The sequence below is a fragment of the Chrysemys picta genome, chromosome 3 (assembly GCF_011386835.1).
Source record: "Chrysemys picta bellii isolate R12L10 chromosome 3, ASM1138683v2, whole genome shotgun sequence".
Classification (NCBI taxonomy): Eukaryota; Metazoa; Chordata; order Testudines; family Emydidae; genus Chrysemys; species Chrysemys picta.
Window position 1 is genome coordinate 19,000,538 of NC_088793.1, and position 14,037 is coordinate 19,014,574.

General features: G+C 40.2%; 1 protein-coding gene across 3 annotated transcripts in view; it reads left to right on the plus strand.

The window, feature by feature from the left end:
• CD2AP (CD2 associated protein) overlaps positions 1-14,037 on the plus strand; it is a 135,012-nt gene that overhangs the window by 23,619 nt on the left and 97,356 nt on the right. For 2 of the 3 annotated variants that reach the window (XR_010599371.1, XM_008163082.4), the window contains exon 2: positions 4,073-4,233. Coding sequence is in view for 2 of the 3 variants with exons in the window: in XM_008163082.4 (XP_008161304.2) it covers positions 4,073-4,233 (161 nt within the window). In the remaining variant the exon portion in view is untranslated. Of the gene's footprint in view, positions 1-4,072; positions 4,234-9,720; positions 10,035-14,037 lie in introns of those variants that run through there. The other variant, XM_024101047.3, reaches the window with a different exon arrangement.

Consider the following 14,037-nt stretch of genomic DNA (forward strand, 5'->3'; position numbering starts at 1 on the left):
GGACAGATATACTAGTTTTCCTATAAAACAATCAGATTGAACTCCCTTTTTTAAGTGCAAAACAAAATGTAACATTAGTGATGGTGTTACATTGGCTCTGTCATAATAAGAGCTGATTACTGATCCTTTCTAAAAACGATCTTTTGCATTGCTTCTGTGTAGCATTCATGAAAAAAATTTCACAATTCAAAGTCTAAACTGCATACAAGTTAATGCTTGAGTTACTTTGCTCCAATGTGAAAATCCCATTTTAGTGACCAAATACGTAAACAAAATATTCATATTAAAACAGGTTGGTTAGAATCTTATCTTTTTATAATTTGGTGGGGATTTTCCTTAACAAATCAGCTTCTGCTGTTGAGTTAGGGTGATTGAAGCACAGAACTTACACTCAAGGAGGTAGGTTTTCTTTTTCTGTCTGATGCTAGGTAAATCACTTTATATTCCTGAGCCTCAGTTCCCTCATCTTTAGGATTGGAATGTACTTGTTGATTTTGAAGGGATGAAGCGAGGTTAAATTTATCTCTTTGGATGGCAGGCAGACACTATACAAGTTCAAAATATGACTATTAAAAGCTGATTTCGTGCTTATAGCGTCAATTCTTTGATATGGTAAAATGATGTTACAGAATCTGAATTTTTGCCTTAAATGCAATTCATACTGCTGGTGAGATGATACTGGATGCCACTCAATTTTCCAGGGCTCATATTAAAAAAATGGACATGCTTGAGATGAAATACCATTGTGGGACATTTCAGATCTATATTAAGGACTGTTCATCTATAGAACTGCGGAGATAAAGGAAGAAGGAGGCACACGTCAGGACCCCAATGGGGCCCCGGGTGATCACTACTTCCCACCACCCACCACAGATGTAATGAGGTTGAGCAGCGTCCGTATAAGAGAAAACTAAGACTACTAATTATTCCTCAAAAAAGGTTTTTAATGACTTACGGCTATAAATGCGACACATACAGAATAAGAAAAGGAGAAGTAGAGACCAGCATTGAATAAGGATTAATAGAAATGGCAAGTTATATTGCAAACAAGCACAAGTACAGGTAATATTATGCATCAATTACTTACTACTATAACGCATAGTATTAGCATGAATATAAATGGCAGGTGATACTGAAGGCAGAGACAAGTACATGCAAATCTACTGTTACTTATTTACTACTTATTGCATGTACTGTTCCCGCCACCAGTGAACACAAACATAAGTAAAACTATTATATCAGCAACTTATAACTTCTATTAAGATTTTACTACTATTTATAATACTGCAGCATTGACATGACTTGAGATCAAATTATCCTGACACTATCATTTGTAATACAGAAGTGCCAACACAACCTGAGATCAAATTAGCTCGAGCAACCCAGACTTCTTTACTTTGTTACTTTATACTGCATGCAACCAAACTTTTTTAGTTCAAAACCTTACCCTGCCGAAAATACGTTATCCTTTAGTCGACCACTCTTTGCACTGGCCAGGTACAGATAGTGGGTGTGATTCAGGATTCCTCGGTTCAGGGGGTGTGGGTCTGACCAATCAAAGAGAACGACCTCTTAGACCAAGACACACACACAAACCCACCTGAGGCGTCACACATCTTATCTCGTCTACCCACCATATTTTGATGCAGGTCAACAAATCAGGTTAGGCCAAATGTTTACTGTGGTAGTTGTCGTTATTTTGAAACTATGATCTATGCACAGGTGCAAGCTCATATTTTCCGAATACAGCCAATTGTCTTAATTGTGGTTAATGTGTCAGACACACAACATTTGAAAACAGCCCAAAGAAGTACTTGGCTGCTTTACACCTTGACTACAGGTCCACATTAAAAATATTTGAATCAGTCTAAAGAAGCGCTTGGTTGCTTTACACCTTGACCACAAGTCCGTATCTAATTTTGCAAAGCCTGCTTTTTGCAGCTGACCACACGTCTACAATATTTCCTAGTTCGAATTTGCTACACTTGCTCTGGTTGGTGTGCTTGGCCTCTGAGGCTTCCGGAAGTTTTAGGCCTAACATTGAATAAACTTGACAATACTTTTGCTTGATAAGACTTTATCACAGTAATCACAAGAACCTTTTTGGCATATGATATAGTCAAGAGCCAAAACACTCATCTTATTTTTGATGGGCGACACTCATTTCCACTTTCCTAGAAACGCGAAATGTTTCAGCAGAATTTATGAAATAGCTTAGTAGGAGCTTTGTGAAAGTACGAAAATAAGTAATTTAAAATCATCACTGCAGGGATAATTGAAAGTTCTTTAAAGCAGCCGTGCAAAGGACTCTCTTAAAATCCGGGTTTGTGCTTTTTTTGTTGGCTGCTATATGGATGTATGAAAGGCTAGAGGGGTTAAAAACCGAACAATATTAAAACCGGGCTCAGAAGCAAAATATCAGGAACATCAAGTCATATCTTCTTGAGGTTTTTTTTGGAGGTGTTGTCAGATGTATGTTGGTTGAGAGCATTTTAATTGACAAGATGGGACTGTTGAAAATTCAGCACAGATATTCTTCCAACCTACAGCTTGATCATCCTGAGAAGCTGTCAGGGAGCCACAGCCGGTTTTCTGCACGAGTTTGGCCCTGGCAGGAGTCAGAGCAGGCTGGAGGCGACTCTGACTTATTCCAGTGAAGGATTGGCATGGTGTAGCAGAGCTCTTCTGTGGCATGCCTACTACACCACGAGTGGTGGGGTAGCTGGCTGAGGAGCTATCTGTCAGTGTTAGGACATGGAAGAGTTCACCTCTGTCCATCTCCTTTGTACTAGCTCCTTTGATGAATTGGCTGCTAAAGACTTGATGGTTTAAAGGGATTAATAATGGTAAATGGAGGACTACAGAAATTCTGCATCCTGCCTAATTCAATATTTAGGGTGAGAAATTACATTTCTGTAACCGGTTTCTTTAGTGAATCAAGCTTAGTTCGTGTGTTTTGTTTAGTAATCTGCTTTGTTCTGTTTGCTATCCCTTTCACTTAAAATCTGTCTTTTGTAATTAATAAACTTATTTCTTGTTTATAACATAACCCGATTTGTGCAATCCATATGGGGGTTGGGGGGGGGGGCAAGAAGCTGTGCATCTCTCTTCACATTGAGGGAGAGGGTGAATTTTTATGAGCTTGCGCTGTGCAGATTTTTCTATACAGCGCAAGACAATATACCTTTGGGTCTGCACTCCAAGGGAGGTGGGCACCTGAGTGCTGGGGCAAGTCCCTTAAGCTGAGTCTTCCCAGAGCTGTTCTCAGTGTCTGTCTGCAGCTGGGTGAGGCCCTGCCTGGGTGTTTGCTAGAGGAAGCTTAAGAGACTGGCTCAGCAAGACAGGGTAAAGAGGGCCCAGGCAGGTGGAACAGGCAGGCTCAGTGGTATCCCAGTACATCAGGTGTCACCTTACAGGGGGGCAACCCATCACAGTGGTATAAACACTCTGCTTGGCAATGGAAAGGCTGTCTTAACGGACATGTGTGATTAATGGAATCATCAGACATAAAACAGAACTTCTAGGAAAAAAAATAATACCCTCTTTATTACCAAACAAGATACAAGTTGGCTGTATGCAGTTCTCATTGTTTTTGTGCAACAGATGTATGCAAATATATTGCCAGGGTTTTCATGACTAAACTTTGCCGTGTCCAAGTTAAAGCTGTTGTCTCCATGCCCATTATGCAAACTTTAAACATAATGGAATGTGTTTTGTTTTTGGTGCAAATCTGTGATTAACATTTCTTGAACCAAACTTTCAAAGAAGTGTCAATTTTGCAAATAGAACTGTACATGCACTGTTATTTTCGGGCACATAATACAATCTGTGTGCATAGGAGGCAATTGAACATTCACATGAGCGTGTACAAAATCACATGTACAATATTTGAAGTGAGGTTCTGAAAAACTGGCCCCTTGTTTACTTGAAAAAAAAAATTGGTCAAAAGAACTCTTTATTGCGAGGTCCCTCTTATGTATAAATCACTGAATGCAGTGCATTAAAATAAGACATGTCATATTTCCACATGTCTGAGTTGAGCATTGACTATTTCTTTTCTTCCTTCTCTCAGTTGACTATATCGTGGAGTATGACTATGATGCCATACATGATGATGAGTTAACAATTCGAGTTGGAGAAATCATCAGAAATGTGAAAAAACTAGAAGAGGAAGGATGGTTAGAAGGGGAGCTAAATGGAAAAAGGGGCATGTTCCCTGACAATTTTGTTAAGGTAAGTGCTTTGTGTTAATCTCAGTCTATTACTACCATCACATTGCAGCTCATTTGTTATTTAAATATATTAAATGAAATGACATAGCATTTACATTGGTATCAAGATACATTTTTGTGGCCATTTTACGTGGGGTTTTTTTACTGATCTGGTTCTTTAGTGTTTTTTAAAAATGCTTTTCATGTTTCAGAATAAAGTTAAAAGTAATAATGGTGCTGTCTATTCACTTTCACTTTAGCAATTTTACGTCTGTATATTGACACTATATCCTTTCTTTTTCCAATTGTGCCCATTTTCTGTTTGTATTTGGGGCATTGCTGTGACAACTTAATTAAATAAAACCTAAATATATTACTGTGAATTTTTTTAAAGAAGCTTTACTTTTATTTTTAGCCTTGAGGGGAAAAGAGGAATGCCTTATTTTAGCTTGATTCACAAATGATTTTTGCTTGCTTCTTACGAAGTACTTTGTACCTCCAGTAGTATGACTGATAAATCCAGTGTCAAACATTCAGCTGTTCCAATATGGTATATTACATCACTTATATTCCATGTGTAGTGGTCTTGATCTTTAATGTGTGTTGGTTCATAATGCACTTTTGAAATTTGAAGATTGCCTAATCTGCCAGCTGTTTGCCTGGTTTAGATCACAGCATTCCTTGCTGAGAAGTGACACTTCATTTTGTGCTTTCTGATTTTTGACTGCCTCTGTAGGATTCTTTGGTTTAACCTTTACAGTTTTAGAAATTATGATGAGAGTTTAGACAAGATTCTTTTCTTACTGTCTTGTGAAGTATAATTTATATTTGGTTTCTTTAAAAAATAGAACTCTGTGCAGACCTGTAATATACCGATTACTATGTTTTGGTGTTTTAAATTTTAACTGGAAACTTGTCTAGTGTTTAATTTAATTAAATATCTTAAACTTTGGTAAATTTTTCTATTTTGATTAGTTGTTGAAATAGCAAAATGATTGACAATTCCATACTTTATGCTGAGAGGAATTTTCAAAATATTCCTCTTGAGATAGTCTAGTTATTTAGTGGTGGGTTTTTTTCCCTCCCGTTGTTTCATTGAGAGATAAAGGAAAAGGCAAAAAACCACAACAAACACAATGAGCTGATGTAAATTCCAGTTTGCAATGTCAGTTTGGCCCAAGATATTTTCTGTAAGTACACATGGCTACTTTACAAAAATTTTGTTTTTATTGTATAATACAATTCTTTGAATTTACAGGTGGTGTGAAACTATTATAGTAGTTATATAGATGAGGTATCAGAGTGACTTCCCTAATGACTTACAGGAAGACAGTGTCAGAGATAGGAATAGAAACCAGGTCTCTGACTGGTCTTGTGGCTAAACCACAATACCGTCTTTCTTACTAACTGCAAAGCAGAGGTGACTAGGGTTTGAGTCTATGGTTACACCAACAGATTGATATATACATATATTTTTTAACTCCTTGTGTGTATGTGGTCTGGCTTTACATAGATGTTTTGATTTGATTTGTAGATGGCGTTTTTGTTTTGAATATGTTCACTGTACCTCTGTCATGAAACATTGATATAGCTGCTTTAGGCCGCTGAATAATCTCTCAGCTGGATTTTGTTGGACTAGAAACAGATTTTTGAAATCAAATTAGTACTTGTCTGCTTAGCTCTATATATTTATGCATATAACTTATTCTGGTGCCTGCGTAGATAGAATTAGTGTTCTGAATTAGAACTGGGCTTCAGTGATATGGTTGCACTGTTGGAGACCTTGGGTATTCGATGAGGTGGGAGGGAAGTTGATGGAGGAATTTCTTCCAACCCCTTTTTAGGTGGTGTATGGAGATATTTTACCTGAGTGTGTTAGATAGTTAAATGCTCAGTTTCTAGGGCAATCAGTAAGACTGTTTTTATGAATCCTTCCATTTATTCATGGAATGTTTTGGCACAGGCTGCACAAACGTTACTATTCTGCCTCTCACCTGGAGGGGACTATTTCTCCATAACGATTAGAAGGAGAGTTTGTTTTTGTGGCCCATACACCCCTTCATCTCCTTGTGGAGGTTACCAACAATGGTACTGCCTCACAGAGTGGGATGGCCCTTTAAGGGAACTGGCCTTGTAGCAAATTGGTCACAATTTGGACTATCCCATATGATGGATAATGGGTTTGAGGCTAAAGAATAGGTGATAGACTGTAGGTCAGGGGTTGGCAAACTGCGGCACGCGTGCCAAAGGTGGCACACGAGCCGATTTTTACTGGCACGCTGGTGCCAGCTGGGGTCCCGGCTGCCCCGCTCAGCCCGCTTTTAATTGTTAAAACATGTATAATGTTAATAAATACATAGGTTTGATGAAACAAAGTAGTTGTACTTATGTTTAGATGATTTACCGTCATAAAAAAAAACTTGCATGTCTCGCACCCCCAAAAAGGGCATCTCGCATCCCCAGGGTGTGCGTGCACTTCAGGTTATGGACCACTTGTGATTTTTGCCGTATATACACTGGATGGAGCCAGTCATATAACCCATTGTACAGGTATTGCATGGTAACTCTGTCATTACCAACCTGGGATGGATTAGAATTTGAATCCCTTGCCCTTGTTGTATAAGATGTTCTAATATACAGTAACAAGAGAGGCTGTCGAGCTTCGTAAAGAAGCTCCGATAAAACCAGACAGCTTTTCAGTACATTTTCAAATGCTTGCTGCTTTTAGGCAAATTATACATAATTTACCAAAAACGCTCATCTGCATCAAAACATCTGGAAAAAGATGGGGAAAAATTGGTCCAGACTTGCTGGCTGTTGCCAACTTTGTCAGCATGGGGCAGGGATCTCTAGCAGGAGGGTCTCTGCCGATTGCAGTCACTAAAAACAGGATTGGGGACTTCAACAGCAGAGTCCAGGGAAGGGGTAGGGACGGTTTTATGGCCTGCAGCATGCAGGGGGTCAGACCAGATGATCATAATGGTCCCTTCTGACCTTAAAGTCTATGAGTCTATGAGTCTATGAGGTTACTTGTATCTCTCTCATTAGTCATGTCAAATAGGGAAAAAATCCTCTTGCTTGGAAGCCAAGGACAATTCACAACTGCTGCCAGGCAACAGATGGCTGATTCTTGCCTGCCTGAAGGACAACCAAAATGTCAATCGGAGGATTATGGTGTATACCTAATTGATGTGTTAGATGCCCCAGATCCCTTTTGTGCTCCGTTATGAGATACGGGTGGCATAAGTGTGTCACTAAATCTACCGTAGCCCAAATTCTTTTTAACTAATTACAGCTTTTACGTCAAAGCTTAAACAAGTGGCCTGAAAAAGTGATATTGGGACTTGGTCAGTATCTGTGGAAAATCATTTAACTGATTTAGGTGCCCAACTTTGTTCACGTATGTTTGGAAAATATTGCTTGGTCCAAATAAACGTAATTACTATTTTTGGTCTTTGTCAAAGAGCGGTATTTTTATAGTTTTTAAGTGGGCTCAATTAATCTTATTTAGGATCATTTAGAACCCCAAAGGGTAAACTAATTTGGTTAGTCTAGTGGGAGTAGCATTTGGATTGTTAATATTTTTGTGGGGTATTTAAACTCATTAATCTCACAGAATACTAGTTTTGTGTGAGATCTATACTCATAGATGGCTCTTTGCTATTAAAGCTGTAGTAAAGAAAGCACAGGTTAGCTGACGAATCCTATTTGCAGAGTTATGATAAGATTAATGGCAGTATTGTACAAACAAGGAACTGAATAATTATGTTAATTTCAAATGTCAATGGATAGAGAGAAAAAATGTTGAAAGTGTATTTCATGGATGGTACGGTGATGATGAGGACACTGAAAATACCCTTGCATATGCTGTTGGCAATTATGGAAGGATCTCTGTTGCTCCTAGCACAGTCACAGTTTTCCTCTTGCACCTGCACAGTACTTACCTATGCAGGTAAACATCCTGAAGAAGGGCAGAAGTCCAAGTGAGCTCAGTGATGCCTGGCCACTAGAGTGCCAGCTGGTAATAGGCACTCCTTGCAGGTTTGACTCCTGTTTTGGCCACACTTCCCTGACACTACATGCTTGTGTTGCTGGATTGTTTCCATGTGGTAACATTATTTTGTGTATGAGGAAGAGAGCACAGGATCATAAGCTGACCCTGCTGCGGGAAGCTGGGCTGCCGACGGAGCCTGCATAGTGTAATATGTTAGTAAATCTGTGTGCCAATGTTGCAGTACTACCATCAAAAAATAGATCCAGGCAAAAATGTTTGTCTGACGAAAAAGGGCAATTTGATCAGGCAAAAATATTTTGGAGCTTGTGAGGTATTGCAAATGCTGGGTGTTAAAAGGAGAACTAAAATCATCTGAGAAGCTTAGTGATCTTAGAACTACAGAAGAATACGAGTGGCTGAATAATTTGTTGCTATCCAGTTCACAAGTTTATTTTAACACAATAGGTAGGAGTTACTAAATGTTTCAGCTGTAGATTTAACAAGAAATCTTTTGTCTCTCATTCATTATAGAGTAGTGATGTATTCCACAAAGTGCAGTGAAAGCAATCTTTAGGTACACTTCACCTCCTTTTGTATTTAATCACATGTAATAAGGTTCATCTCTATAATTCTTTAAATATCCTGTTAAGGGTTTATACACGTCTTGTTGACACAGGCTGCACTTTTCTTTGTGTACGATGTTGCGTAATTCCTTTAGAGGCACATGGCTTTCCAACTTCAAAAAATTTTGGGAACCTCTTATTTGGACACTCTTAAGCAGGATATTGTTACATTGTTTTGTTTTTCCTGACCATTGGGTCTACTTTTTACTCCAGACATGCCTTTTTTCATGATAGTTACTTAAAATTGAGAACTCTATAAACTCCTTTAAGAGACACTCAACTTGAACTGTGATTCTGATGAGGGTTTGTTTGTTGTTTTTAAATCAAGTAATAAATGTATGCCAGTCCATTTTTTGGTTTTAGAATCACATTTTCCTATTTAAAAACACCTAGTTGTGTTGTGGAAGACCTACGTACACACCCATGGAAACTTATTGTACAGGAAAAGAAGTGACACCATGCATTTAACAATATGGTACATGAAGAAAATGGGGGAGGGAAGGATTTGGGGGGATCTTTTTTCTCCAGTTTCAGGTGTTACTTGTAACAATAGTAGGTTAAAATTTTGACAAATTATTAATTTTTTTTTTAACTTGGGTTCCTTCCAGCATCTGGAAATTCCTGAAATTTGATTAGTTTATTGTGCACTTGGCTGGTCTAGCAGCAAGAATATTATTTTTCAAAACATCTTTTGATTACAGAAAAAGAGCTGCCCAATACTTAAAATGTAGCAAAGCAAAAGAGCCTCCCATTTTACTTATATTAATCTCTGAATTAAATGATTGCTTCTTTTCCTGTGTTAGTAGTAGAACTAGTTTGATCATTTGCTCAAGGCAGTAGTCTAAGGGAGGAGCAACAGATGGATTTATTAGCAGTTTCTGTGAGTTAAGGTAGGCAAGCTTATTGAATAGATCGAGGTGCTACTTTGGGTATATAAACATACTACCTTTTCGAGTAGATCTCTGATATGCGCCATTTTGCTTTAGTAGCTCACTCTGGAGGACAAATCTGCATCAGAACTATGTTGGAGAAGAGGATTTTTTTTTCCTGCACAGGTGCATGCAGCTGCCTTTACAAACTTAGTACTGAGCCAGGAACCTTTTCAGGTTAATACATGAACTTTGCTCGGTACAGCATTTTTCTTCCTCCCTCAAAACAAAAAAAACCCAAACACTGGGTGTGTTCAGGCAAATGTCTTTGGAAACGGTAAGCTCATTTATTTCTTTATCTCAGGGCTCTTAGAATGAAATATTTAAAAACTTTCATTTTAGTGAATGTCAGGAGTGATTAACTACGTAGCTGTGCTGTCGTTCCAGATTAAACATTTGGTTTAATTCACTTTGAAGTCAAAATACTGTACTCTTAGTCCTAGGAAGTGTTTGTGTTACATATCTGGGTCTCCGAGATATTTGTTCTAAAAAATATTTCTGTTAGGTTTATTTGTATTTTATATTGCATTGGGTTAATTCACTTTCTTCGCAGTATATTTGCGCACTTAAGAATTATACTGAACTGTGATATCTGTCTGAAGGAGATTTCATTTAAAAAGGAGTGATTTATTGATATTTCTAGAGACATGGTAACATTTCTTCCCACATTTTGTGATTTGGAAGCTTACTAACCTTTTCTTAAAAAAATCATTGATTGCCTTTGCTTAAAATAAGTGTCTTGGAATTACAATGGTAAGATGACTTTCACTTTTTTCAAATGCTGTATTTTGTGGCATTTTAACTAAACCTTCATTGATGGTAGCTTATTAAATATGACTAAGAACATGCTATTAGTAAGTACAAAAAAAAAAGTCTCAGTTGACAAGTGAGACAAATGTAATATCTCCTCCATAAATCTCTTCTTTAAGAATAGAAAATTGAATTTACCCAGGGATTGAAACAGGAAGTTTGGGATCAAGAGGAATTTTTATGAACATGCTGGAGCAGAGAATGACATCCTTTTCTGGATTGTTTTACTAATATTGTATTCTCTTAAAGTTAGATACTAGAGCAAACACTTTTTAAAAAATAAGGTGTCTTTTCAGTATGGTATAAACATTTCTTATTTTTATATTACTATTTGCTACAAAGATTTTTAATGTATCCAGTGTCAAAAAGAACCCCCAAAGGAATTCCTTAATTATTTTCTTAAAAATCTATCTTGGAATTTACAGTAAAGGAGCTTTCCTCAGTGACCAGAGGAGCACAGGAACCTTGTAATTCCAGTTGGAACGTCTCATGATGACATCTATATGACAGCACGCATGGAGAGTACATATGTAACTGATTTTTTTTTTTTCATGGTTTAAGGTCTGAAGGGACATTAGATCATCTACTCTGACTTCCTGTATATCGTAGGTAGGGGCCCTTCGTTTTTGGTTTTTATTTATTTTTTCCCAGGAATTTATCAGTGTTTATTACCACAACAAAAACAGGTGAAAATCAGTGCAAACAATTTTTAATAGTTTTTCTCGGTAAATATCAGGGTTTATTTTGGTGGATGGAAAAACAGGGGAAAAAGTATTCAGTAGATTAATGCTTTGAATTCTGTTCATCGGTGAGGTTTGCTGCAGAACTAAAACAGAACTCAAAACAGAATGCCACCTGAGTTTAAGAAAATAATCTATCTCAAATCCCCAAATAAAACTTTTTTCATTTGAATAGACAATTTACTGTTATAGACTTAGAACTTTTAGCTTATATTTACATTTAATAATTGAGCCACACCATTTGCATCGATACACTCAACTTCATCCTTTTCTCCTGTTTTTGTTTAAAACTTTCGAATACTTGTGTTCTGAAATGTATTCTGATACATTAAAATAGGAAGAAAAATATCTGTATCACATCTTTGAACAGCTTGAAGTGTGTATGTGGTGGGTGTGAGATTCATCAGTACGTTCAGATTTGCATGCACTTCAGAGCTTGCGTGCGTGCATGTTTGTTTGTTGTGTGTATCTTCTAGATTAATACGTAGCCTTACTTCAACAGGCAACTTTGCATATATACGCAGACTAATATATTATTGTAATACACTGGAACCCCACTATAACGTGCCCCATGATAACGCGAATTCGTTTATAACGCGGGGCGAGTCTGGCCCTGGTGGCTGTAGCAGGCGCAGGGCGAGTCTGGCAGGCGCAGGGCGTTTGGGATCCATGCCCCAGCGGCTGCAGCAGGAGCAACTCTCCCTGCAGCCCCGGCGCGGCCCTGGGGTTCTCACCTCTGTCCCCGGCAGGGCCCACTCCAGCCTGCGTCCTTCCCTCCCCGCCAACCAATGTAGGGGGCGGCAGCGCGGAGGAGGGGAGCGCCCTGCTGGGAGCAGGCAGTAGAGTGGCGCGGAGCCCTCCCAGCAGTCGGCGCAGCAGGCCGGCGGCAGTCGTCTTCGGGGGCCCTGCTCCCCTGGCCAGAGCGCCAGCTGGAGCGCGGCAGCCCCGTGACCCCGGCTGGAGCGCGGCTAGCCCCGCTTTCCCAGTGGGACCTCCGGCTGGAGTGCGGCCAGCACCGCGGTCCCCCTCCCCCAGCCGGCAATCCCAAGTGCCGCCCCAGGAATCGGGCCCTGGCGGCAGGAGGGGCTGAGTGGCCAGTGCCCCAGCTGAAGGAAGCCCTGGCCACCCCCCTTCTCTCTCTCTCCCCCCGCTCCCTCCTTCCCCCTAGCCAGGGCGCGGAAGCTGAACACAAGTACAGTGGAACCCTGTTATAACGCAACCTCGCATTTACCGCGATTGAACTTTTTGGACCCCAATGATAGCGTTATAGCGGGGTTCCACTGTACATATATCTCATGCAATCTATTCTATTTTCCTAATAAAACAAGTTATTTTTTTATATTTGAATGATACAAAAGTAGGGTGAAAATCAGAAAAAAACTGAATTAATACTTTTTGTAAAACCTGGGAATTTTTCTGTAAAAATCGGTTTAAACTGAAAACAAAGAGGCTTAAGCATAGGCCATTGATTTTCCGTGAGATACACCTATATTGAGCCTAAAGATTTTAGTTAGTCCAAAGCTGCTTGCTTTTTTTTCCCCACCTAGTCCACAACTTACGGCATTTTGCTCTTACCGAGTGTGACAAAGTTCCTCCTCTATCTTGGTGGGTCCTGAGCTTATTGGCGGATTTTCTTGTCTCAGAGATTCACCATGTGGGTTGGGGAACAGCCCAGAGACCTTCCCCTCTGGAAGAACCCACAGTCCAGGTCAATTGGGAGGTTTGGGGGAACCCGGGTCTGCCTACCTACAAGAGCGACCCTCTGGCTTTGGGTCAGTATTCGGGTTCCCAAGGCCTTAGCTGCCCTTCTTTCCCTTTTTGTCTTTCTACCCTGTCTGGGAGTGGAGAACGAATCTGGGGATATTTCAGAGAAGATTGGGGGTTGACAATCCGCTGTGGATGCCTCATCAATTTTAGGGTCCCCATCTTTCTCCAATCCCCCTACTGGGAGTAAGTTTCCAAACCCTGGGAAGTCCCTCCCTATGAGCACCGGGTATGGGAGTATAGGGACTACACCTGCTGCTACCTCAGTAGTGTTCCCTTGGATCTCGATTTTTACTGGGATGGTGGGATAGTAACTAACTGTCCCATGGACGCATGTTATCCCCGTACGTTTAGCTTGCAGCAGCTGACTACGCTTCACGAGCTTCCCTGAGATAAGCGTGATAGCACTCCCCGAATCAACCAGTGCCGTGGTCCCTACCCCATTTAGTTTCACTGGTCTGGTATACATGTGTGGGGTTAGTGAGACCCCTATAAGGTGGATTAGGGAGCATGGATCTGCCTATTTCTCCAGGTTACACTGCATAGGCTCCTCAGCATTGGGACACACTGCAGCTATGTGTCCCCACTCCCCGCAGGCATAACATCTGTATGGAGCCCTAGGCGTTTCCCGGTCTCCTGGTTTGGGCAGTCTAACATCACGATCCTCTTCTCCCTCAGTGCTCTGACTCTTTGTGGCCTCTAATGGGCCTTCAGCCTCTCTTTTTTTTCCACCTGGGCCCTTCTGGTGGCCCAGTCACCCGAACTCTAGGGCTTGGTGCTGCTAGTTTAACCCGGGGTGCCTCTTCCTTAACTGGTCGGGTCAGCTCCCTCGCTGTCCTTCGCCTCTCTACCAGGGCGACAACCTCATCATAGGTGGAGGGTTCGTTCTGGCTTACCCAGGCACGAAGGTCTGGTGGTAGTCCCCTCAGGTATCGGTCAATGACCAGAACCACTAGTATCTCTTCC